Here is a 20,193-nt window from a genome sequence, read left to right on the forward strand (position 1 = left end):
CGAAAACTTTACAGAAAACCTCAGCTGACTTGTAGGTACGATCCCCATTCATATCATGTAATCACCAATGAAGGCTTTAATCATCCAACAATTAATTGGGAAAATTACCAATTTGTTAGTGGAGGGCATGATGAGACATGGTGTGAAACTTTACTGAATGCCTTCTTTGAAAACTGCCTATGATAGGTAGTTAGGAACCCCTCATGATGGAAATACATTGGATCTAATGGCAGCAAATAGACACCTGACCTCTTTGAGGATGTTCACATTGAAATTGGTAACAGGGACCATCACATGGTTGTGGCAACAATTGTTACCAAAGTACAAAGGACAACCAAAAGAAGTAGAAAGATACATATCTTCAATAAACTAGATAAAAAATCAGTAGTGTCATATCTCAATGAGCAACTTGAAACTTTCACCATGGGGCAGAAGCATGTAGAGGAACTCTGACTCAAGTTTAAGAGAACAGTTGACCATGCACTAGATAGATATGAACCCAGTAGAACAATTCTTAAGGGGAGGGAAACTCTTCTGTATACAGTCACTGTAAAGAAACTTCTAAAGAAACAGATTACTGCATAGTAAGAGTAAAACAAAGCGTAGGGCTATAGATAGAGAGATGCTGAGTGAAACTGCATTTAGCTGTCAAGAGAGCAATGCATGATGACTTTAATGACTACCATAGCAGAATATTGTCAAGTGCTCTTTCTCAGGGCCCAATGATATTCTCGTCTTATGTAAATGCTGTTAGTGACACCGAAGTTAGTATCCAGACCCTAGTGAATGAGATGAACTCAAATTGAGGGTAGCAAAGCAGAAGCTGGAATCTTAACTCTATTTTCAAATGTTCTTTTGCAAAGTAAAACCGAGGAGAATTGCTCCAATGTAATCCTCATATCAGTAAAAAGATGAATGAAGTAAGTATTAGTGTCAGTGGAGTTGAGAAACAGCTGAAATCATTAAAACTGAACAAAGCTCCAGGCCCCGATGGAATTCCTGTCAGATTCTACACTATTAGCAGCTGAGTTAGCCCCTCTTCCATGTATAATCTACTGTAGATCTCTTGAACAGAAAACTGCAAAGTTTTTGGAAAAAGCCACAGGTCACATCTGTCTACAAGAAGGGTAGTAGAAGTTATCCAAAAAAGTACCGTCCAATATCCCTGATATCGATTTGTTGTAGAATCTTAGAACATATTCTGAGTTCAAACACAATGAGGTCTCTTGAACAAAATGACCCCCTCAGTGTCAGCTAGCACGGATTTCGAAGACATCGATCATGTGAAACCCAACTCACACTTTTCTCACATGACATACTGAAAGCTTGAATAAAGGTACAGGGTGTTTCAAAAATGACCGGTATATTTGATACGGCAATAAAAACTAAACGAGCAGCGATAGAAATACACCGTTTGTTGCAATATGCTTGGAACAACAGTACATTTTCAGGCGGACAAACTTTCGAAATTACAGTAGTTACAATTTTCAACAACAGATGGCGCTGCAAGTGATGTGAAAGATATAGAAGACAACGCAGTCTGTGGGTGCGCCATTCTGTACGTCGTCTTTCTGCTGTAAGCGTGTGCTGTTCACAACGTGCAAGTGTGCTGTAGACAACATGGTTTATTTCTTAGAACAGAGGATTTTTCTGGTGTTGGAATTCCACCGCCTAGAACACAGTGTTGTTGCAACAAGACGAAGTTTTCAACGGAGGTTTAATGTAACCAAAGGACCGAAAAGCGATACAATAAAGGATCTGTCTGAAAAATTTCAACAGACTGGGAACGTGATGGATGAACGTGCTGGAAAGGTAGGGCGACCGCGTACGGCAACCACAGAGGGCAACGCGCAGCTAGTGCAGCAGGTGATCCAACAGCGGCCTCGGGTTTCCGTTCGCCGTGTTGCAGCTGCGGTCCAAATGACGCCAACGTCCACGTATCATCTCATGCGCCAGAGTTTACACCTCTAGCCATACAAAATTCAAACGCGGCAACCCCTCAGCGCCGCTACCATTGCTGCACGAGAGACATTCGCTAACAATATAGTGCACAGGATTGATGATGGCGATATGCACGTGGGCAGCGTTTGGTTTACTGACGAAGCTTATTTTTACCTGGACGGCTTCGTCAATAAACAGAACTGGCGCATATGGGGAACCGAAAAGCCCCATGTTGCAGTCCCATCGTCCCTGCATCCTCAAAAAGTACTGGTCTGGGCCGCCATTTCTTCCAAAGGAATCATTGGCCCATTTTTCAGATCCGAAACGATTACTGCATCACGCTATCTGGACATTCTTCATGAATTTGTGGCGGTACAAACTGCCTTAGACGACACTGCGAACACCTCGTGGTTTATACAAGATGGTGCCCGGCCACATCGCACGGCCGACGTCTTTAATTTCCTGAATGAATATTTCGATGATCGTGTGATTGCTTTGGGCTATCCGAAACATACAGGAGGCGGCGTGGATTGGCCTCCCTATTCGCCAGACATGAACCCCTGTGACTTCTTTCTGTGGGGACACTTGAAAGACCAGGTGTACCTGTACCACCAGAATCCAGAAACAATTCAACAGCTGAAGCAGTACATCTCATCTGCATGTGAAACCATTCCGCCATACACGTTGTCAAAGGTTTCGGGTAATTTCATTCAGAGACTACGCCATATTATTGCTACGCATGGTGGATATGTGGAAAATATCGTACTATAGAGTTTCCCAGACCGCAGCGCCATCTGTTGTTGAAAACTGTAACTACTGTAATTTCGAAAGTTTGTCTGCCTGAAAATGTACTGTTGTCCCAAGCATATTGCAACAAACGGTGTATTTCTATCGCTGCTCGTTTAGTTTTTATTGCCGTTTCAAATATACCGGTCATTTTTGAAACACCCTGTAACTAGGCAGAGGCAATATTTCTTGATTTACAAAAAGCATTTGACTCAGTACTGCACCAGGGCACAGCATATTATCTTGAATGGAGAGTCGTTGTCAGATGTAGAAGTAACTTTGGATGTACCCCAGAGAAGTGTGTTGGGACCCTTGCTGCTCATGTTGTATATTAATGACATTGCAGACAATATTAACAGTAAAATCAGGCTTTTTGCAGTTGATGAAGTTATCTATAATGAAGTACCATCTGAAATAAGCTGCATAAATATGCATTCAGATCTAGATAACATTTCAACATGGTGCAGAGATTGGCAACTTGCTCTAAATGTTCAGAAGTATAACATTTTGCACTTCACAAAACGAAAAAAACGTAGTATCCTATGGCTATAGTATCACTAAGTCACTGTTGGAATCGGCCAACTCATGCAAATACCTGTCTGTAACACTTTGTAGGGATATGAAATGGAGTGATCACATAGGTTTAGTCATGAGAAAAGCAGGTGGTAGACATCAGTTGATTGGCAGAATACTGGGGAAATGGAAAATCAGTCTACAAAGGAGATTACTTACAAATCTCTTCTGCGACTGGTTCTAGAACCATACCAGACAGGACTAACAGTTAATATTGAACATTACGCAGAGAAGGACAACACAAAATAATAACAGGTTTTTTTAATCTGTTGGAGAGTGTCTCAGAGATACTGAAAGAACTGAACTGGAAGACTCCTGAAGGTAGGCATAAACTATTCCGAGAAGATCTGTTAACAAAGTTTAAGGAACTATCTTTAAAATATTCCTCTAGGAATATATTACAACCCCCTGTGTATTGCTCGTATAGGGATCATGAGGATAAGATTAGAATAATTACTGCACCTGCAGAGGCATTCAAACAATCATTCTTTCATGCTCCATGCTTTTGAATGGTTTAGGAAGAAATGTTAATAACTGGTACAATCGTATGTACCCTCTGCCATGCACCTCATGGTGGTTTGCAGAGTGTAGATGCAGACTGGCAATAGCAAGAAAAGAATTTCTGAAGATGAGAAATTTGTTAACATCAAATATAGATTTAAGTATTAGAAAGTCTTCAGAAATTATTTGTGTGGAATGTAGCCATGTATGGAAATAAGATGTGGATGAGGAACAGCTTAGGCAAAAAGAGAATAGAAGCTTTGGAAATGTGGTGCTACAGAAGAATGAAGAAGATTAGATAAATAGACCATATAACTCATGAGGAGGAACTAAATAGAATTGTAGAGAGAAGAAATTTTGTGGCTCAAGCTGACTGGAAGAAGGATTCTGTTAGTAGGGCATCAACTTAGTGTTCCAGGGAAATATTTTGGGGGGGGGGGGGGGGGGAGTAAAATTGTGGAGAGAGACCAAGAGATGAACAGAGTAAGTAGAGTCAGAAGGATGTAGGATGTAGGTTGCTGTTGTTATTCAGACATGAAGGTGTGCACAGGATAGTGCAGCACAAAGAGTTGCATCAAACCGGTCTTCAGACTGGAAGCAATGACAACAACAACAAGAACAACTACTACTTAGCTCCTACTTTCATTCAATAATGTCATAGGGATCATTTTGTGTGGTAACTCATCAAGCCAAGGTAAAGTTTTCGGAGTCCAAAAGCACGTAATTTATGATGTAAACTCAAGAACATCCTGCATAGGTGCTAAAGATGACACTGCCAACCACTGACATCAAGATGATGGACATCTCTATTTCAAGCCTACACAATATACTGATCATTACCTCTGTCACTACACATGCATACAAACACAAATAATATGAAAAATATTTAATCGCAGAAATACCATTAAACTAACGGGACAGCTGCGTGGTTTTGGATAGGGACAAACTAATTATACAACAGTGCTAATGTTGAAGACATACCAAAACAAATACTGATGCAGAAATCCAGCATACAAAATCCACAGCAATCAACAAAACTACAATAAAAAACCAGAAAAAAAATTGTAGGGAGTTTCAGTTGACCTGTATAGCCCAGACGAAGTCCATGATCCCACAGAAACCACACACAAGTTTACAAATCTGATATCTACACTTTACGTGATTTATGTAGATAAAACGAAGTTTGCTGTACCACAAAAGCAAAAATTGCGCACATAACTAATATCAAAAGCCTAACCTCACAAATGTAGGTACAATAAGCTCCACAATGTCTAGTGAATTTTATCCGTAGTGGATGCTGGCAAACTTCATGACTGTTCCTTTATAGGGTGTAGAAAAATTACCGTTACCAGTCACGAATAAATAATCCTTTATTGTGACTGGTAGGGGAAATGTTTCTGCAGTTTCTGCCAGTCACAATCCAACACCATTATCAATAACTTACAACACAAACTAAAAACTCTACAATCTTGCATCATCAGTAATTTCAGTATACAGGAAACACACTATTGCAAACACACACATAAACATCATACAATCACAATGAAAATAAGTATTTGTCAACCAATGTCCAATGACAGACAAAACTACACTGGACATAGCTTCCCCCCCCCCCCCCCCCCCCCCCCAAACACACAAAAACCTAGAAACAATCATAAATGTCACCCCTGCCTCTCAAACCCAACCACCACCACTACCACCACCACCACCACCACCACCACCACCACCAACCACAGCCCACCAACTAATACCTATCCTACATGCAATACTCAGACATAAGACATAAATATAACTAATTATATATTATTTCTTAAACAACAAAAATCCATCAAACCTTCACATCCCCCCTCCCCCCAAACCTCACCAAGAAAAGCCTCCTGCCCCAAAAACATATTCAGTTAACAACCTTCATCCTGTACATTTAACTACCTTCATCTTGTACATTTTCTCAGTAACCTTCGGAAAACTTTGAAACAAACAAAAATTATTCGGGACTCTGTTCCTCCAGCAGCATTCTTCTAAATGTGACTTCAAGGTGGAAGAGCAGCTACCAATTGTGTCCATCTCCCAACCACCCTAAAAACAAAATCAGAAAACCCAGGCCCTGAAACAACAGCCCCCCACACCCACATACCCGTGGGATGATTACCCCTCCAAAACTTTTGTTTCCCAAATGCAGACACATCAGCTTGAGCCAAACTCCTGGCTATCCACCCAACCAACCACCTATGTATATAAATAAAAATGTTAATGTTCAGACAATGGAAATTCCAGGTAATAATATCAATAATGCAGGAAAAGAAAGATTTCTACTTATTGTAAAGAAGACATGTTAAGTTGCAGACAGGCACAATTAAAAGACACTCACATATTGCTTTCGGCCACAGCCTTTGTCAGTAAAAAAACACACACACACACACACACACACACACACACACACACACACACACGACCACCAACTCAAGGGGAAGGGATAGTGGTCTACGGGTGTGGAGAGAGACATACGCTATCTGGCAGAGTGTGCTAGGACTAGACTGCCAACAGGCACAGCATCAGGAGGTTGTGGGGCAGTGAGGTGGGGAAAATAGGAACAAAAACTTAAAGGAGCAGAGAAAGGCAGGTAGGTGCATTGGCAGAGGGCTGCAGGTAAACAGGGTGGTAGACAAGAATGGGGAGGAGAAGATAGGACAGAGGGGGTGGAAACTGTAGGGTGGAGGGTGTGGGAATGGTATGTAACAGTAGGTTGAGGTCAGGATAATTATGGGAGTGGAGAATGTGTTGTAAGGATAACTCCCATCTGCACTGTTCAGAAAAGCTAGTAGTGGAGGGAAGGCTCCAGATGTTTTGGGTAGTAAAGCAGTCATTGAAATAAAGTGTGTTATGATCGGCTGCATGCTGTCCTACAGGGCGGTCTACTTTGGTCTTGGCCACAGTTTGGTGGTGGCTGTTCATCCTGGTGGACAGCTGGTTGGTAGTTATGTTGTTGTTCTTGTGTTCACAGTCTAGAGACCATACCACACTGGTAGTCATATGTATATAAAAAGCTGTACAATGATTGCATCAGATATGGTAAATGACATGGTTGCTTTCACAGGTGGCCTGGCCCATAATATAGGAATTGCTGGGTAGATGGATTGGGCAGGTTTGGCACCTGGATCTTCCACAGGGATATGATCCTTGTGGCAAGGTGCTGGGGGTGGGAGTGGCATAGGGATGGACTAGGATGTTGTGGAGATTGGGTGGGCGACAGACCACTGCTTCAGGAGGGGTGGAAAGTATCTCGGACAGGAGGGACCTGCAACCTACTCTCCTATACAAAATATACCAACCACTTCCTCCACCTACTCTCCACAGTTCCTGTGCCTTTACCACATTGTGCCCTGCTCGTCACTGTTAATGCCACCTCCCTTTATGCTAACATCCTTAATGCCCATGGCCTTACCGCTACTGAGCAGTACCTTTCCCAGTGCCTGACGGATTTCAAACCAACAACCTCCTTCCTAGTCACCACATACTAACTATATCCTTACCCACAATTAGTTCTCCATTGAAGTCATTACCTACAAACAAATCCGCGGTACAGCTATGGGCACCCATATGGTACCATACTTTGCCAACCTATTCATGGACCTTCCACAGAATCGTTTCTAAATGCCAAGAAACCCAAACCCCTCACCTGATTAAGATTCATTAACGACTTCTTAGTGATGTGGATTGAGGGTGAAAACACCCTATCCACATTCCTCCAGAACCTCAACACCTTCTCCCTCATTCACTTCAACTGGTCCTACGCAACCCAGCAAGCCACTTTCCTCTATGTTGACCTCCACATCAGTACCTCTGTCCATATCAAACTCACCAGCCACCAGCAATACCTCCATACCAAGAAATCCCTTCCATACTTCACAGCCCTCAATTCCATCAATGCACCCTCATTTTTTTACTTATCTTCTTCTTTCCCTCCTTTCCTCCTCCTCCTTCATTCTCCGTCTAACCTCCCGACTGCATATAGCTGCCCTACTACCATCTCTCCCTGTATGCTCCCACAAGCAATGCTTTACCACTTTACCATCCCCTACCCCTCCCCCTATCCTGCTATACCTCCCCCTCCCAGCCTCCTCCTTGCCACCACCACCCGGTTGCCTCTCCCATCATGTGCTCTTGCTCGCACATTGGATTCAGCTGCCAGAGACTGTGGTCACATATGTGTCAGTTTGTGTGTGTGTGTGTGTGTGTGTGTGTGTGTGTGTGTGTGTGTGTGTGAGTTGTCGATTTTCGACAAGGACTTGTTGGTGAAAAGCTCACTTCCCTACAGTATTTTTATTGTGCCTATTGCGACTCAGCATCTCTGCTATATGGTGAGTAGCAACTAACATTTTCATAATATTGTTTCTTTTGTTTTTAGCTTGTGTTCAGAAAAAGTTACCTAAGGTGAGACATATTTGGTTAGGTACACAGATTTTACATCTTCGAAATATTATGTTTGTAAAATTGAATCAATCCAGAACACACATAGAACCATACTGCAGAACATATTCTACATGACAGCTAACAGGCAATTATATTTTTCTACATTACAGTCACTTGTACATCAGAGAACAATGTGATGCAGTTATTTACACAATTTAATTGCACTCAGGAAGATATGCTTTCAAATGCACACCACTCATTTTGATTTAAGATTCCTTTGTTTCTGTAAATCACTTAATACTGGGTTGCTTACTTGAACAGGACAACTGCTGGTTTCTTTCTCTGTCCTCACTGGGTGAAATGGCACAGCAGTTAGCACAATGGACTCATATTCGGGAGAATGACTGTTCAAACTGTATCTGCCATAGTGATTTATGTTTTGTGTGATTTCCCCAAATCACTCTTGGCAGTTGCTGGGAAGGTTCCATTGAAAGGGCACAGCCGATTTCCTTCCCCATCATTTCAACAATCTAAGCTTGTGTTCCATCTCTAATGACCTTCCTGTGTGTGGGGTATTATCGCTAATCTTTTTTCCCCCTTCTTTTTCCAACACAGGAATGCGCCCTTAACCCCAAATTTTGGCAATTCCTTCATTTTGTTGTTTCTTCCTTTGTTTAATTCATTACTCGTCACCAAGTAGCTGCAGTGGCCTGGTGTAATGTTAAGCTCTCTCTATACAGCTTAAGTGTTTTCGTGGACTTACTTGTTGAAGAATGCTGGTTCTGCTTTCTTGCAGCACCGATGTCTTCTGCTAGCACCGGACGCTTCTCTGAAGATTTCACTGCTAGGAAGGGGAAATTTTCACTCTCTCTCTCTTCTTACTTAAAAAATATGCTGCTCTTGGAATATCATTCAATGCGCAAGAACATATTTATTTCCACTTTGCACAAAAAAACCACTAGACTTTATGACGTAAACCCACACATTACCGGGCACCCAGAATCAGTTAATTACACATTTTTGAACACAATTAATACATAAGCTTTCATCGTGGCTGACTATCCGCGTCCAGTCCACGTTCTCTCAACAACAGTTCAACGTCTAATAAACAGTCACTATTTGGAGTCTCTCCATTTCTTTTTTAACAGTACAATGTTACATTACTCTTTGCAGCTGGCCACGGAGCTTCCGGGCCGCATTTGCTTATTCTTGGCAGGTCGCGCTGAACACTTGCCAGCGCCGACTAATTATCTCCCTTCCAGTTTCAACTGCACAAGCAGTAAATGGGTGCAGTATCCTATGCTCATCCTTACGCCTTGCTTTAAAATAACGCGTGTCGAAACGGCTGGAACACAAGTGTCTCCAGACTTTCGTAAAATTCTGGGGGCGCTACAGAGCTAAATTTGCTTTGCCTTGTCTTATTCTTTTACTGTCATTTCCATTATTTTCAGTCTACAATACTGTGATTGTGTTCTCCATGCTATACATCAATGTGTCCACAAATATAATTTTCATGTCTATACTATTCCCTTTACATACTTTCCTGAAGATTCTCATTTATTATTCCTTTGTCTTAGGCTTCATTGGGAATGGAATTTTATTCTTATCGTGTCAAATGATTTCATTCTTACTGGTTGGATTTTGGAAGTATCTAGTTGTTGTTATTTTCTTAACACAACTTTAATGTAAGCTGCATATTGCTTGCCTGGGAGTCACTAAAATCAGACTTGTCACTACCCCAAGCTTTCACTTAGGTGTGTCAACCAGGTAAGTTTAAATGTGAAGGTCAGAAATCTTACTGATTTCTTACAACTACAAATGGAATTTTCCAATCACAAATCTGTTAAATGTGAGCCTTGCCCATGACCCACTATTGCATTTTTATCTCGTGTAGTCAACTATCTTCTGTACAGTGCTGTTTTCATTTAACCTTACAAGAAAACATCTAAATGTATTAAGTGTGGAGATAATGGTTGGCAATTTAAAGTTACTAGCAGACCAATCACCCAATTACAGGTGGTGTGGTTGAGATATTGCTGACTGCTGGAAATAAATTGCATTCCATGGTGTTTCAGAAGCTGAGTGAACACCACTATGGAGAAAAAATGAAGAAAAAAATAGATTAAATTTGTTACAACTCAAAGATAATTTGGAATAGAGCATTTATCAGCAAGAAGTCGGTTACTTTCAATAATCATTTTTGTCATTTTTGGTGAATATTTTCTTACCCAAATGTGGCACCTTGTGTATAACACTGAGGATTTTTTCCTTTAGGGTCATTCCATGCCAAGTGGTCTAGAGCTTCACGTGTGGCCAGCATGTATTTTGGTGAAATTTTGTGTGAACATTCACACGTGTTCCCAGTGAACATTGGTGAAGTCTCACAATCATTAGTTCAGTACTTGCAGAGATGTAAGCAACTTTGAGACATGACATGTCCAACAATATTTTCTTGTAAGAAATAAAACTAGGCCATCTTGAACAACTTTTGTGTTCTCTTAAGTGGAATAATAAAAAAAAAGATTTTATTAGCAACTTTCATATCGATAATTTGAGGCAAAGGCAGACAAAAAAAAGCTGGAAAAAGTATTAAGTTTAGATTTTCAAGTCTCCGGGAGTAACCTGAAATGTCACATGTGATGGCTTACCAACACAAGGTCTTCAAGTATAAAATTACATTCCCCTCTTGCTTTCCAGTAGTTCACAAATTTAGGGAAAAATGGATGATTTTTGTAAAAAATACAAGAAATTCATATTTTCAGCTCACTTCTAGAAAAGATTATACTCAGCAAACTCTTATAAACCATTTTCATTAGAAAGCCGTGTTATAAAAACCTAAAAATGAGATTTGGTTTTGCAATTCGAGCATATAAGCCTCTAAAAAGTAATGACAAGGTATAGGTGCAGTGAAAATATGTCCATATGCTGCTGGCGCTTAAATTTAATCCAACATTTTTCATTGCTATTTAGGGATGGTTTGTAATCTTTTGGATATGCATGTCCTTAGATATGCATGTCCAACAGAATAGACAGCATTGATTCGATTGGCAGCTGTATTCAATACATGATGAAAGAAATATCTGACATTTAGCTGTAATGGGGCACTAAGCGAACTCGATGGTGACAGATGAAAATCTGTGCCGGAACCCAGATTTTCTGCTTTACATGAGCGGTCATGTTAACCACCTTGGCTGTCTGAGCACATCCTCTGTCCAACCCAAATCTCTGTATGCCATATGCTACAGAGTAGTGCCACGTTCCCACTAATCCACTTGCTCATAGCCTAACTGTATTCCCACAAGAGTTTAGATACTGTTGTGCACCCACATGATATTTCAGAGCAAAAGCACAACAATATTTTTTAGAGGTTTCATTAATTCTGTGTAGTACACAAGGAAAACTCTACTGCCAGCCAGATGCTGTCACTGATAGAGATGTTATAACTACAATAATGTGCTGTTCAGCACCCTGCACTTTTCACTTCTTGACAGCCAGTAAAATGAATCTGCTGAGCCAAGCTTATTTAAGTGTCTTTATGCCCAGTGGAAGTCTTATGGAATTTTCCAGTCCACCCCTCTTTTTCATAAATGCATGCAGCATATTGTCCTGGCTGGAGCCCCAATGTTAATATATTTCCTTCTCTGTCACTAATTTTGTTTGGAAAATAGGATGCTTCACTTCAAACACAGCTGACCTGAACTGTTACTCCATCAGTTGGCAAAACATGACAAATTTCTGTAGTTCCTGCTAGAATATGCCCAAGTTTAAAATCTCTCTTCGTGTGACACTTTATTTTCTTCAATTTCTTCTTTGCTGAGGAAATCTAATTTAATGCAATTAATGCTTTCAGTGAAGAAGCTAAACAGATCTATGGGACTAAGAATCTGCTTATTAACTGGCTGTTGCAAGCTTGCTCTTGCTGCTAATCACTTTGTTGAACCTCCAGTCCCATTGCAAAGGGACCTTCATGACTTGGAGCTAAAAAATTCCATTCTGTCATTCCAAGTCATTTTGAAAGTTATGTATTGGTCATTGTAGCCATCACTGAAGTAATGGATGTGGAAAATGTGAGCAAACTGTGTTTTTACATATTTGATCAGCACCTCGATAAAGACATGAACAGTAATTATGCCGTGTCACAGGCACTGACAATGCAGAAACTCAAAGACTCCACCTTCCGATTTTGTGGCTGCTTGACTATTTTCCTCATGGAAACATTGCAGTGTATCCTGAACCGTAAATGGATAATCTTCACCAAAATCGATTGGTGATGTAATGACAGCATGGCAGACTAAATTTTTATTCTTACTTCTTCAATAAAATCATCCAATTCCATTTGCTTCATGTCCAGACTGTCCTGATTGGTATGGATACATTACTTATAGACAGTAATTTCCTGTGGATCATGCTATATGAAATAGCTAGTAAATGTAGATGCTATAGCTGTTGGTCCAGGACATTTTTCACAGCAAAGTAGCATGCACTCTTTACGTAGCAGATTTCAAACTGCCACACTGAGAAGCTCAAGTGATAACCAGAGATTATTAGAGATATACACAAAGAGAACACTATCCTTATTATTGGATTCTTTATGCCATTTAATTTTCTATAAAAAGAATTTTATAGAGCTGAACACTTTACAGATGTTAAAAAACAAAACAAAAAAAACACCTTTTTGTGTCATTTCAAGTTTTGTGATTCAAATTCACTTCCTGTTCAGTAGGACTTCCAGTTTTACTTTATCCAGATACTACTAAACAATTGTAAAGTGTAATGAAAAATGTCATATTTGAGTACCAGCACCTTTGCATTGTCAGTATTTTTTAGAGCCTTATATGGTCACATTACAAAACCAGATCTAGTTTTTTAGGGGGGCTTAGAACACAGCCTTTCTAATAAAATTTGTACAAAATTGTTTGCAGGAAATACTTTTTTCATCATAGTGGGCTGAACAAACCCAGGTTTATCACACACTTACTTCCAGAGATAAAATAGCCAAAACTTCACATTTCCTTCAACCAGCTGTTGTTTGAGTGACTGCTTCAAATTATCTATATGAAAATTGCTCATGACATTTTTTTATTATTCCATGTAAAAGAGAGCAAAAAGTTGATAAGATGGCTTAGTTTTGTTTATTTCAAGCTAATACTGCTTGGGATAATGATATGTTTCAAAGTTGCCAAAAACTCAGGTGCACTGTTGAAAGCTGTGCTACGGGGTCAAACAAATGACTGTATCTCTGCAAGTATTGAATTGGTGAAAGTAGAACTGTAGCAGTTGTTCATTGGGAACATGGATGAGCGTTCACACAATATTTTGTCCCACTCTGTGATGGTCACGCAGAAACTTTTTCCAAAATTAGACCACTTGGCGTGGAATGGCCCCTCAGTGAAATAATTCAAATTGGAAGGTGTTTATATCTCTCACTAGCATGTACTCACTTTACTGGGAGGCATTCTTTGTTTTAGTTACAAATTTGAAGAGTGTGATAAGTATTTCAACAGATTTCATAGTAATTGGCTGTTCAATGTTTTTAAATAATCAAACTGCCACAAATTAGAATGTTTTCTATTGCAGTTCTCTTTCAGAACAAAATATTTAGTATAATATGGCGGGTGCTACATAGCATTTCCAGTAACTTCTATCACATATTTGGACAAACTCTGGAACACCAAACCTTGTGATGATCTTTATGTATGCGCATGAGAGAGAGAGAGAGAGAGAGAGAGAGAGAGAGAGAGAGAGAGCAATAGTGAAAGAGCTCTTATTGATTGTATTATTGATATTTCCATGTTTCTGCAACTGATATTTACTTTTATATGTTTTCTAGGCTGAGAACAGTAAAAGTGCGGAAGATGTGGAATCTGTGGAGCAACTTAAAGTACAACTCCAGACTCTGACAGACTCATTAGCTACTTTGTCAGCTGAAAAATCTCGCATGGAAGCAAGATTTCAAGCGGACAAGAAGCAACTCCGCCATGAGAGAGATGAGGTCACTTTTGTGATATTAAATTACTTTTTCACGATAGTACAGTTTTCTGTATTTGTTTTTTTTGTAAAAAATGAATTAGGTTTATTGTATAAAAGAATTCACTTACTAAATACTAATGTAGTTAGTAATCCAATCAAGTAGCAATCAAGTAGAAATATGTTATATAGTATGTTACATATTGGAACTAAATATCTCATTTTTCAGTATTCAGTTACTCAGTGTGGAATGGAGTGATTCATACATCACTAATGTAAGTTCAGCTCCAGGTCATTTCAGCCCTGACTCATGCATATCTACATCTACATCGATATAGATACCCCACAAGCCACCATAGGTGCATGGCGGAGTGTACCCTGTACCACTGCTTGTCATTTCCCCTCCTGTTCCACTTACAGATTGAGCGAGTTTACGCCTCTGTATGAGCCCTAATTTTTCATATCTTATCTTTGTTGTCCTTATCAAGCGATGTATGTTGGCAGCAGTAGAATCGTTCAGCAGTCAGCTTCAAATGCCAGTTCTCTAAATTTTCTCAATAGTGTTTTTTGAAAAGAACATCGCCTTCCCTCCAGGGATTCCCATTTGAGTTCCCAAAGCATCTCTGTGTTATTTGAACCTACCGGTAACAAATCTAGCAGCTTGCCTCTGAGTTGCTTTGATGTCTTCCTTCAATCTGATTTGGTCGGATCCCAAACAATCGAGCAGCACTCAAGAATAGATCACACTGGTGTCCTATATGTGGTCTCCTATATAGGTGAACCACTCTTTCCTAAAATTCTCTCAAAAAACCGAAGTCAACCATTTGCCTTCCCTACCACAGCTCTCTCATGCACGTTTCACCTCATATTGCTTTGCAAAATTATGCCCAGGTATTTAGACAACTTGACTTGTCGAACAGGACACGAGTAATAATCTGAACGTTGCAGGTTTGATCTCCTATTCATCTGCATTTACTTACATTTTTCTACATATAGGGCTAGCCACCATGCATCACACCAATTAGAAATGTCGTCTTGTATCTTCCTGTAGTCCCTCAATTTCGACACCTTACCATACACCACAGCATCATCAGCAAACAACTGCAGATTGTTGCCCATCCTGTCAGCCAAATCATGGGTTCTAATATTTGAGAAGTCTTTGAGCCACTCACATATCTTTGAACTTATTCTACATGCTTATGTCTTCGTTAATAGCGTGTGATTGGGCACCGTGTCAAATGCTTTCTGGAAATCTAAAAATATGGAGTCTGCATGTTGCCCTTCGTCCATGGTTCTTAGTATTTCACGTGAGAAAAGGGCAAGCTGAGTTTTGCACTAATGATGCTTTCTAAAACCATGCTGATTTGTGGACATAAATCTCTTAGCCTCAAGAAAGTTTATTATTATCGTACTGAGAATGTGTTCAAGGATTCTGCAGCAAATAAAAGTTAGGGATATTGGTCTATAATTTTGAAGGTCTGTTCTTTTACCTTTCTTATATACTGGAGTCACCTGCACTTTTTTCCAGTCACTTGGGACTCTGTGCTGGGCGAGAGATTAATGATAAATGCAAGCTAGGTAAGTGGCCGATGCCATAGAGTACTCTTTGTAAAACCGTATTGTGATTACATCCAAACCTGCTGATTTATTTGTTTTCAAATCTATCAGTTTCTCTATGCCAGGTATCCTTATTTCTGTATCATCCATACAGAAGTCTGTCTGATGGTCAAATAATGGCATGTTTGTACAGTTCTCTTGTGTGAACGATTTCTTGGAAGTGGAATTATAACATTGCCTTTCATTTTGATCTCTTCAAGTGCCACACCAGACTGGCCAACAAGGGACTAAATGGAAGCCTTAGATCAGCTTAGCCATCTGACATGCAACCAGAATTTTCTTGGGTTCTCTGCCAAATCTTTTCCTAAGGTGTGATGGTGGTAGTTGTTGCTTTGCGCATAGATCTTTCCACAGGCACACACTACTAACCTTCACTTGTCATCATTTGTGCGTCCCCTTTTGAACCTAGAGTGCAAGAGCCTCTGCTTCCTGACCATCTGCTGAATTTCGTTATTAAACCATGATATGTCTTTTCCATCATTTATCCACTTACTAGGCACGTAACTCTCCAGACAACGATTTACAACCTGTCTCAAATTTGCTCACAATTCCTCTACATCCATCTTAATGGAACTAAGTGATGCCAGTTCACTGTCTAAGTGAGATGTTAATAACTGCTTATCTGATCTAGCAATCAGAAACATTCCTAGCCTTCTTGACTGATCTATTAACTTTCATAATCATAGTTGCTATGATGACATCATGTATGTTAATCCCTGTTTCTATACTGATGTTGATATTGTCCTGCCTATTTGTAACTACAAGGTCTAAGATATTTCCATTGCTTGTGGGCTGCTGATTTAGGTGCACAAGACAATTTTTAGAAAACATATTCAAAAGTATTTGGCATGACTGTCTGTCTGTACCTGCTGCAGTGAATCCATAGACATCCCAGTCTATACCTGGCAGGTTTATGTTGTCTCCAACTAGTTTGGCATGATCCATGTATTTACACACTGTTGACCATATACTTTCTTTGAATGACTTTAGAACTGTCACAGTTGGATGGGGTGCCCAGAAAAATGTCCAACAATTAACTTAGTTTCACCTACACCTGTTATACTCGATCAGATGACTTCACTGTCACACTCAACTTTGAAGTCACTAGAGGCAATATTTTTGTCAACTGCAATGAACACTCCCCGTCCTTTGACCCCTAATCTGTCTTTCCGAACCAGCCGAGCGGTTCTAGGCGCTACAGTCTGGAACCGCGCGACCGCTACGGTCGCAGGTTCGAATCCTGCCTCGGGCAATGATGTGTGTGTGTTGTCCTTAGGTTAGTTAGGTTTAAGTAGTTCTAAGTTGTAGGGGACTGATGACCTCAGAAGTTAAGTCCCATAGTGCTCAGAGCGCCATTTGAACCATTGTCTTTCCGATGTACGTTCCATGACTCGCTAAATACCTCGGAGCTTTCGGCTTTGGATTTCAGCCAACTCTTGGTCCCTAGAATAATGTGAGCTTGAAAACTTTCTTGGAGGACAGTAAATTCGGGAACTTTATTATGAATATTTCTACAATTTATTGATAAAATTGACAGTTTAATTGGCTTTATTCTGAATGTTATTTTATTTGACTTCCCTTACTGTGAATGGACTGGCAAGTGTTCATCACAGCACTTCAAACTACTGCTTGGACTATAAAACTCCATCATTTACTAACAGAAAATTGAATTATTATTAGCTGAAATAGGTAAACCAAAGTAGGTAGCTAGTTATAATTGTATAAAGAAACCATGCAATACAAATGAAATATAGGTAGCTTTAATACAATTAGAAAGGCATTAACACTTGCTAACATTTAATATTACCACTTCTGGATGCATAATACTTCTGACAGTTATTTCAACATTTGGTGCACTTAAAGGTGGATATGTGAGCCACTTCTGATGTCTTGATACACAAAGTTCTCGGTGTCACCAGAATTGCTGCAAGTAGTAGAATTGGGGTAAGTAGATTGATTGGGTCCCTGATCGGCCTCTTCTTCCAACAGTGAGTCAGCCTCTTCCTGTTCATTGTTTGCAACATATGTATCCTCAATAATTGCCATAAAATCTGTTTCTTCACTTTCTTTATATAAAAGTTCTGCCATGTTTTTGCAGCTAACTCCTCTGCAGTTATTGCAAATAGAAGAATATTCCAAATTAGCTTTCGTGCAGGAGCATGCTTTGCCACAGCCCAACTTGCATGGACACAAAACAGCTTGAAGAAAAACCCAATTTCTAGGTCTTGGCTCATTACAACAGGCCTTGGATCATGGTTACTGAGAGTCCAGCCCCCTTTGTCAGGAGATTTCCAGTTTCCCATCCAACTCTGAACTTACTGCTAACTCCGTAATTAATTATGCATACCATCCTTTGTGGGTTGCACCATCCTTTGTGGGTTGCAACCTTGCAATATTCAATTCGTTTTTCATGGCAGACCTGGTCAATAGGTGGTAATGCAGGTAATCTAGTTTCTGGTAACTGCTGATGCCAACACTATACAATGTGATGATAAACTGTTCTACAGCTGTTATTATTTGTTCATGGATAGCATCTTGTTTCTTGACGGTGCTAAGTGCTGAGCTTAGGTGTTCATGTTTCTTAATAATGTTGCAAAACTTCATTTTTCCTTGACTGAAAAAAGCAGATGTTGTATCATTTCCACTAACAATGAGAGTGTACAGACCATGTTCAGAAATAAGTTTTTGCTGCCTTCTTCCAAACCAGTCTTCAGCACAATGACATCAACATCTTCTTCCACCCTGACCACACTTACAAAATCATCGGTCCTTGAAATAGCAGATGTTACAATCATAATCCCAGCATCTTAGCATCTTCTTGTGCCTGGTCCACCTCAGTGATGCACTCAGGAAATTCTTTTTTAAGAAGTGTGATTGAGTGGTTCGTGTTTTGTTCATCATACAAAAACATTTGCACAGGGACTTGGTTTACCATCTCTGATTCAACAACTACTTCAACTGAAGAACGTTTTCTAGGTCTCCGAATTCTCTCTGCACTGTTTGTGCTACATTACTCTCTCTTGCATGAGTACCCATAAAATACAATAGAAAATCGTGATCCAGAATGACACCACGGTTAAGAAATGTTACTTTGGGCTACTGATTCAAAGGAAACATTTTGAGACCAAGTTACTTTGTGTATAAGGCACCCTCCATCAATGGCAAAAAATTTGTTCGGTCCAGTTGAGTTCACGTGCTTCGCTGGAACAAAAGCAATGTAGAATGAGAACATTGTTCCTTTTCATGTACCTTTTTATGAGAATAGACACACTGGATAAGGAAAAAGTTCATATTTCAGAAAGGCTTGTAATTCTTCTTCACTTTGTTTTATTGAGAAAAGCCTTTAGAAAAGAGTTCAGGATTATCAAAAGCAACTTTGGCACTCCCAGTGTTCATAATATTGACCGCAGAAAGAAGAGTTACAGCCTTATCTTTTCTATGGAACTTGACATTCTGGAAATTGTCACCAACTATTCTTTTCATATCTTTTCTTCCTCTTCACCACATGTATCACAGTTAGCACTATCCAATCTGACACCACCATGTATGGCACCTATTGCAATTAGTTAGTTTATATGCCATAACAAAACTTAATGGAATCTGACGTGACTCTTTTAGTAAGTGCTGGATGTAATGTCAGTTATGCTACATATGCTGGTTGTGCTGCAAAATATGATGTTCATTTTCAGTGTAGAACAGTGCACAAAGTTTGAAAAATCATTGTTTTTTGACAAACTATTGTGGCCTTGGTATTGGGTGCAGCAAAAAAGTAGGAATCCAGTTTGTAGATAATTTTGTGCTCTTTTAAAAAGGAGGTAGATGTCAAATTGCTATGAGCATGAGAAAGAGATTTTTTGATAAAACTGAATATAGTCCGAAATTTTCAAAGGTTTTTTTTTACTACAGAAGGTTAGTGAGCATAAATTTTGTTGGAGAAACTTGGTTTCCCAATCTTTCCAACAATATGAACAAGTTGAAAAAATCTTCTGTACCACCTTCTGCTAGGTACACGAAAAAAACTCTTCTGTGCCACCTTTTGCAAGGTACATTATTTTCTGGCAATTTGACTGGACTATAAAGGAAATGTGAAGAAACATGGTGTTGTAGGAAAATGTATGTTGTAGTTGTGAACAAAAAGTTAGATTTAGGTGATAGGTGCCCTGACAATAGAATGCACAGTGTAAAGTTAGCATAACGACAGGTGGGAGAATTTTTAGGTTGCAGATCCTTAGCTCTTGAGCAGTGTGTACCAATGAAAATACATGCCGCAGAAACTCTTACGAGCAACTATCCACCAACAAGATCTATGTTTGAATATTTTGACTTAGGCCATTGATACGATTTTCAAACAATATTGTCACTTTAACATGGGTTTGAAAGTTTTATTAATTGCAGCAC

At 39.7% G+C, this 20,193-nt stretch overlaps 1 protein-coding gene across 1 annotated transcript in view; it reads left to right on the forward strand.

The window, feature by feature from the left end:
• The window catches only part of LOC124805277 (GRIP and coiled-coil domain-containing protein 1), a 106,750-nt gene that overhangs the window by 17,133 nt on the left and 69,424 nt on the right, over positions 1 to 20,193 (forward strand). The window contains exon 4 of the mRNA XM_047265789.1: positions 14,042 to 14,203. Within this exon, the coding sequence (XP_047121745.1) occupies positions 14,042 to 14,203 (162 nt within the window). The remainder of the gene's footprint in view (positions 1 to 14,041; positions 14,204 to 20,193) is intronic.

The sequence above is a fragment of the Schistocerca piceifrons genome, chromosome 7, assembly GCF_021461385.2.
Source record: "Schistocerca piceifrons isolate TAMUIC-IGC-003096 chromosome 7, iqSchPice1.1, whole genome shotgun sequence".
Lineage (NCBI taxonomy): Eukaryota > Metazoa > Arthropoda > Insecta > Orthoptera > Acrididae > Schistocerca > Schistocerca piceifrons.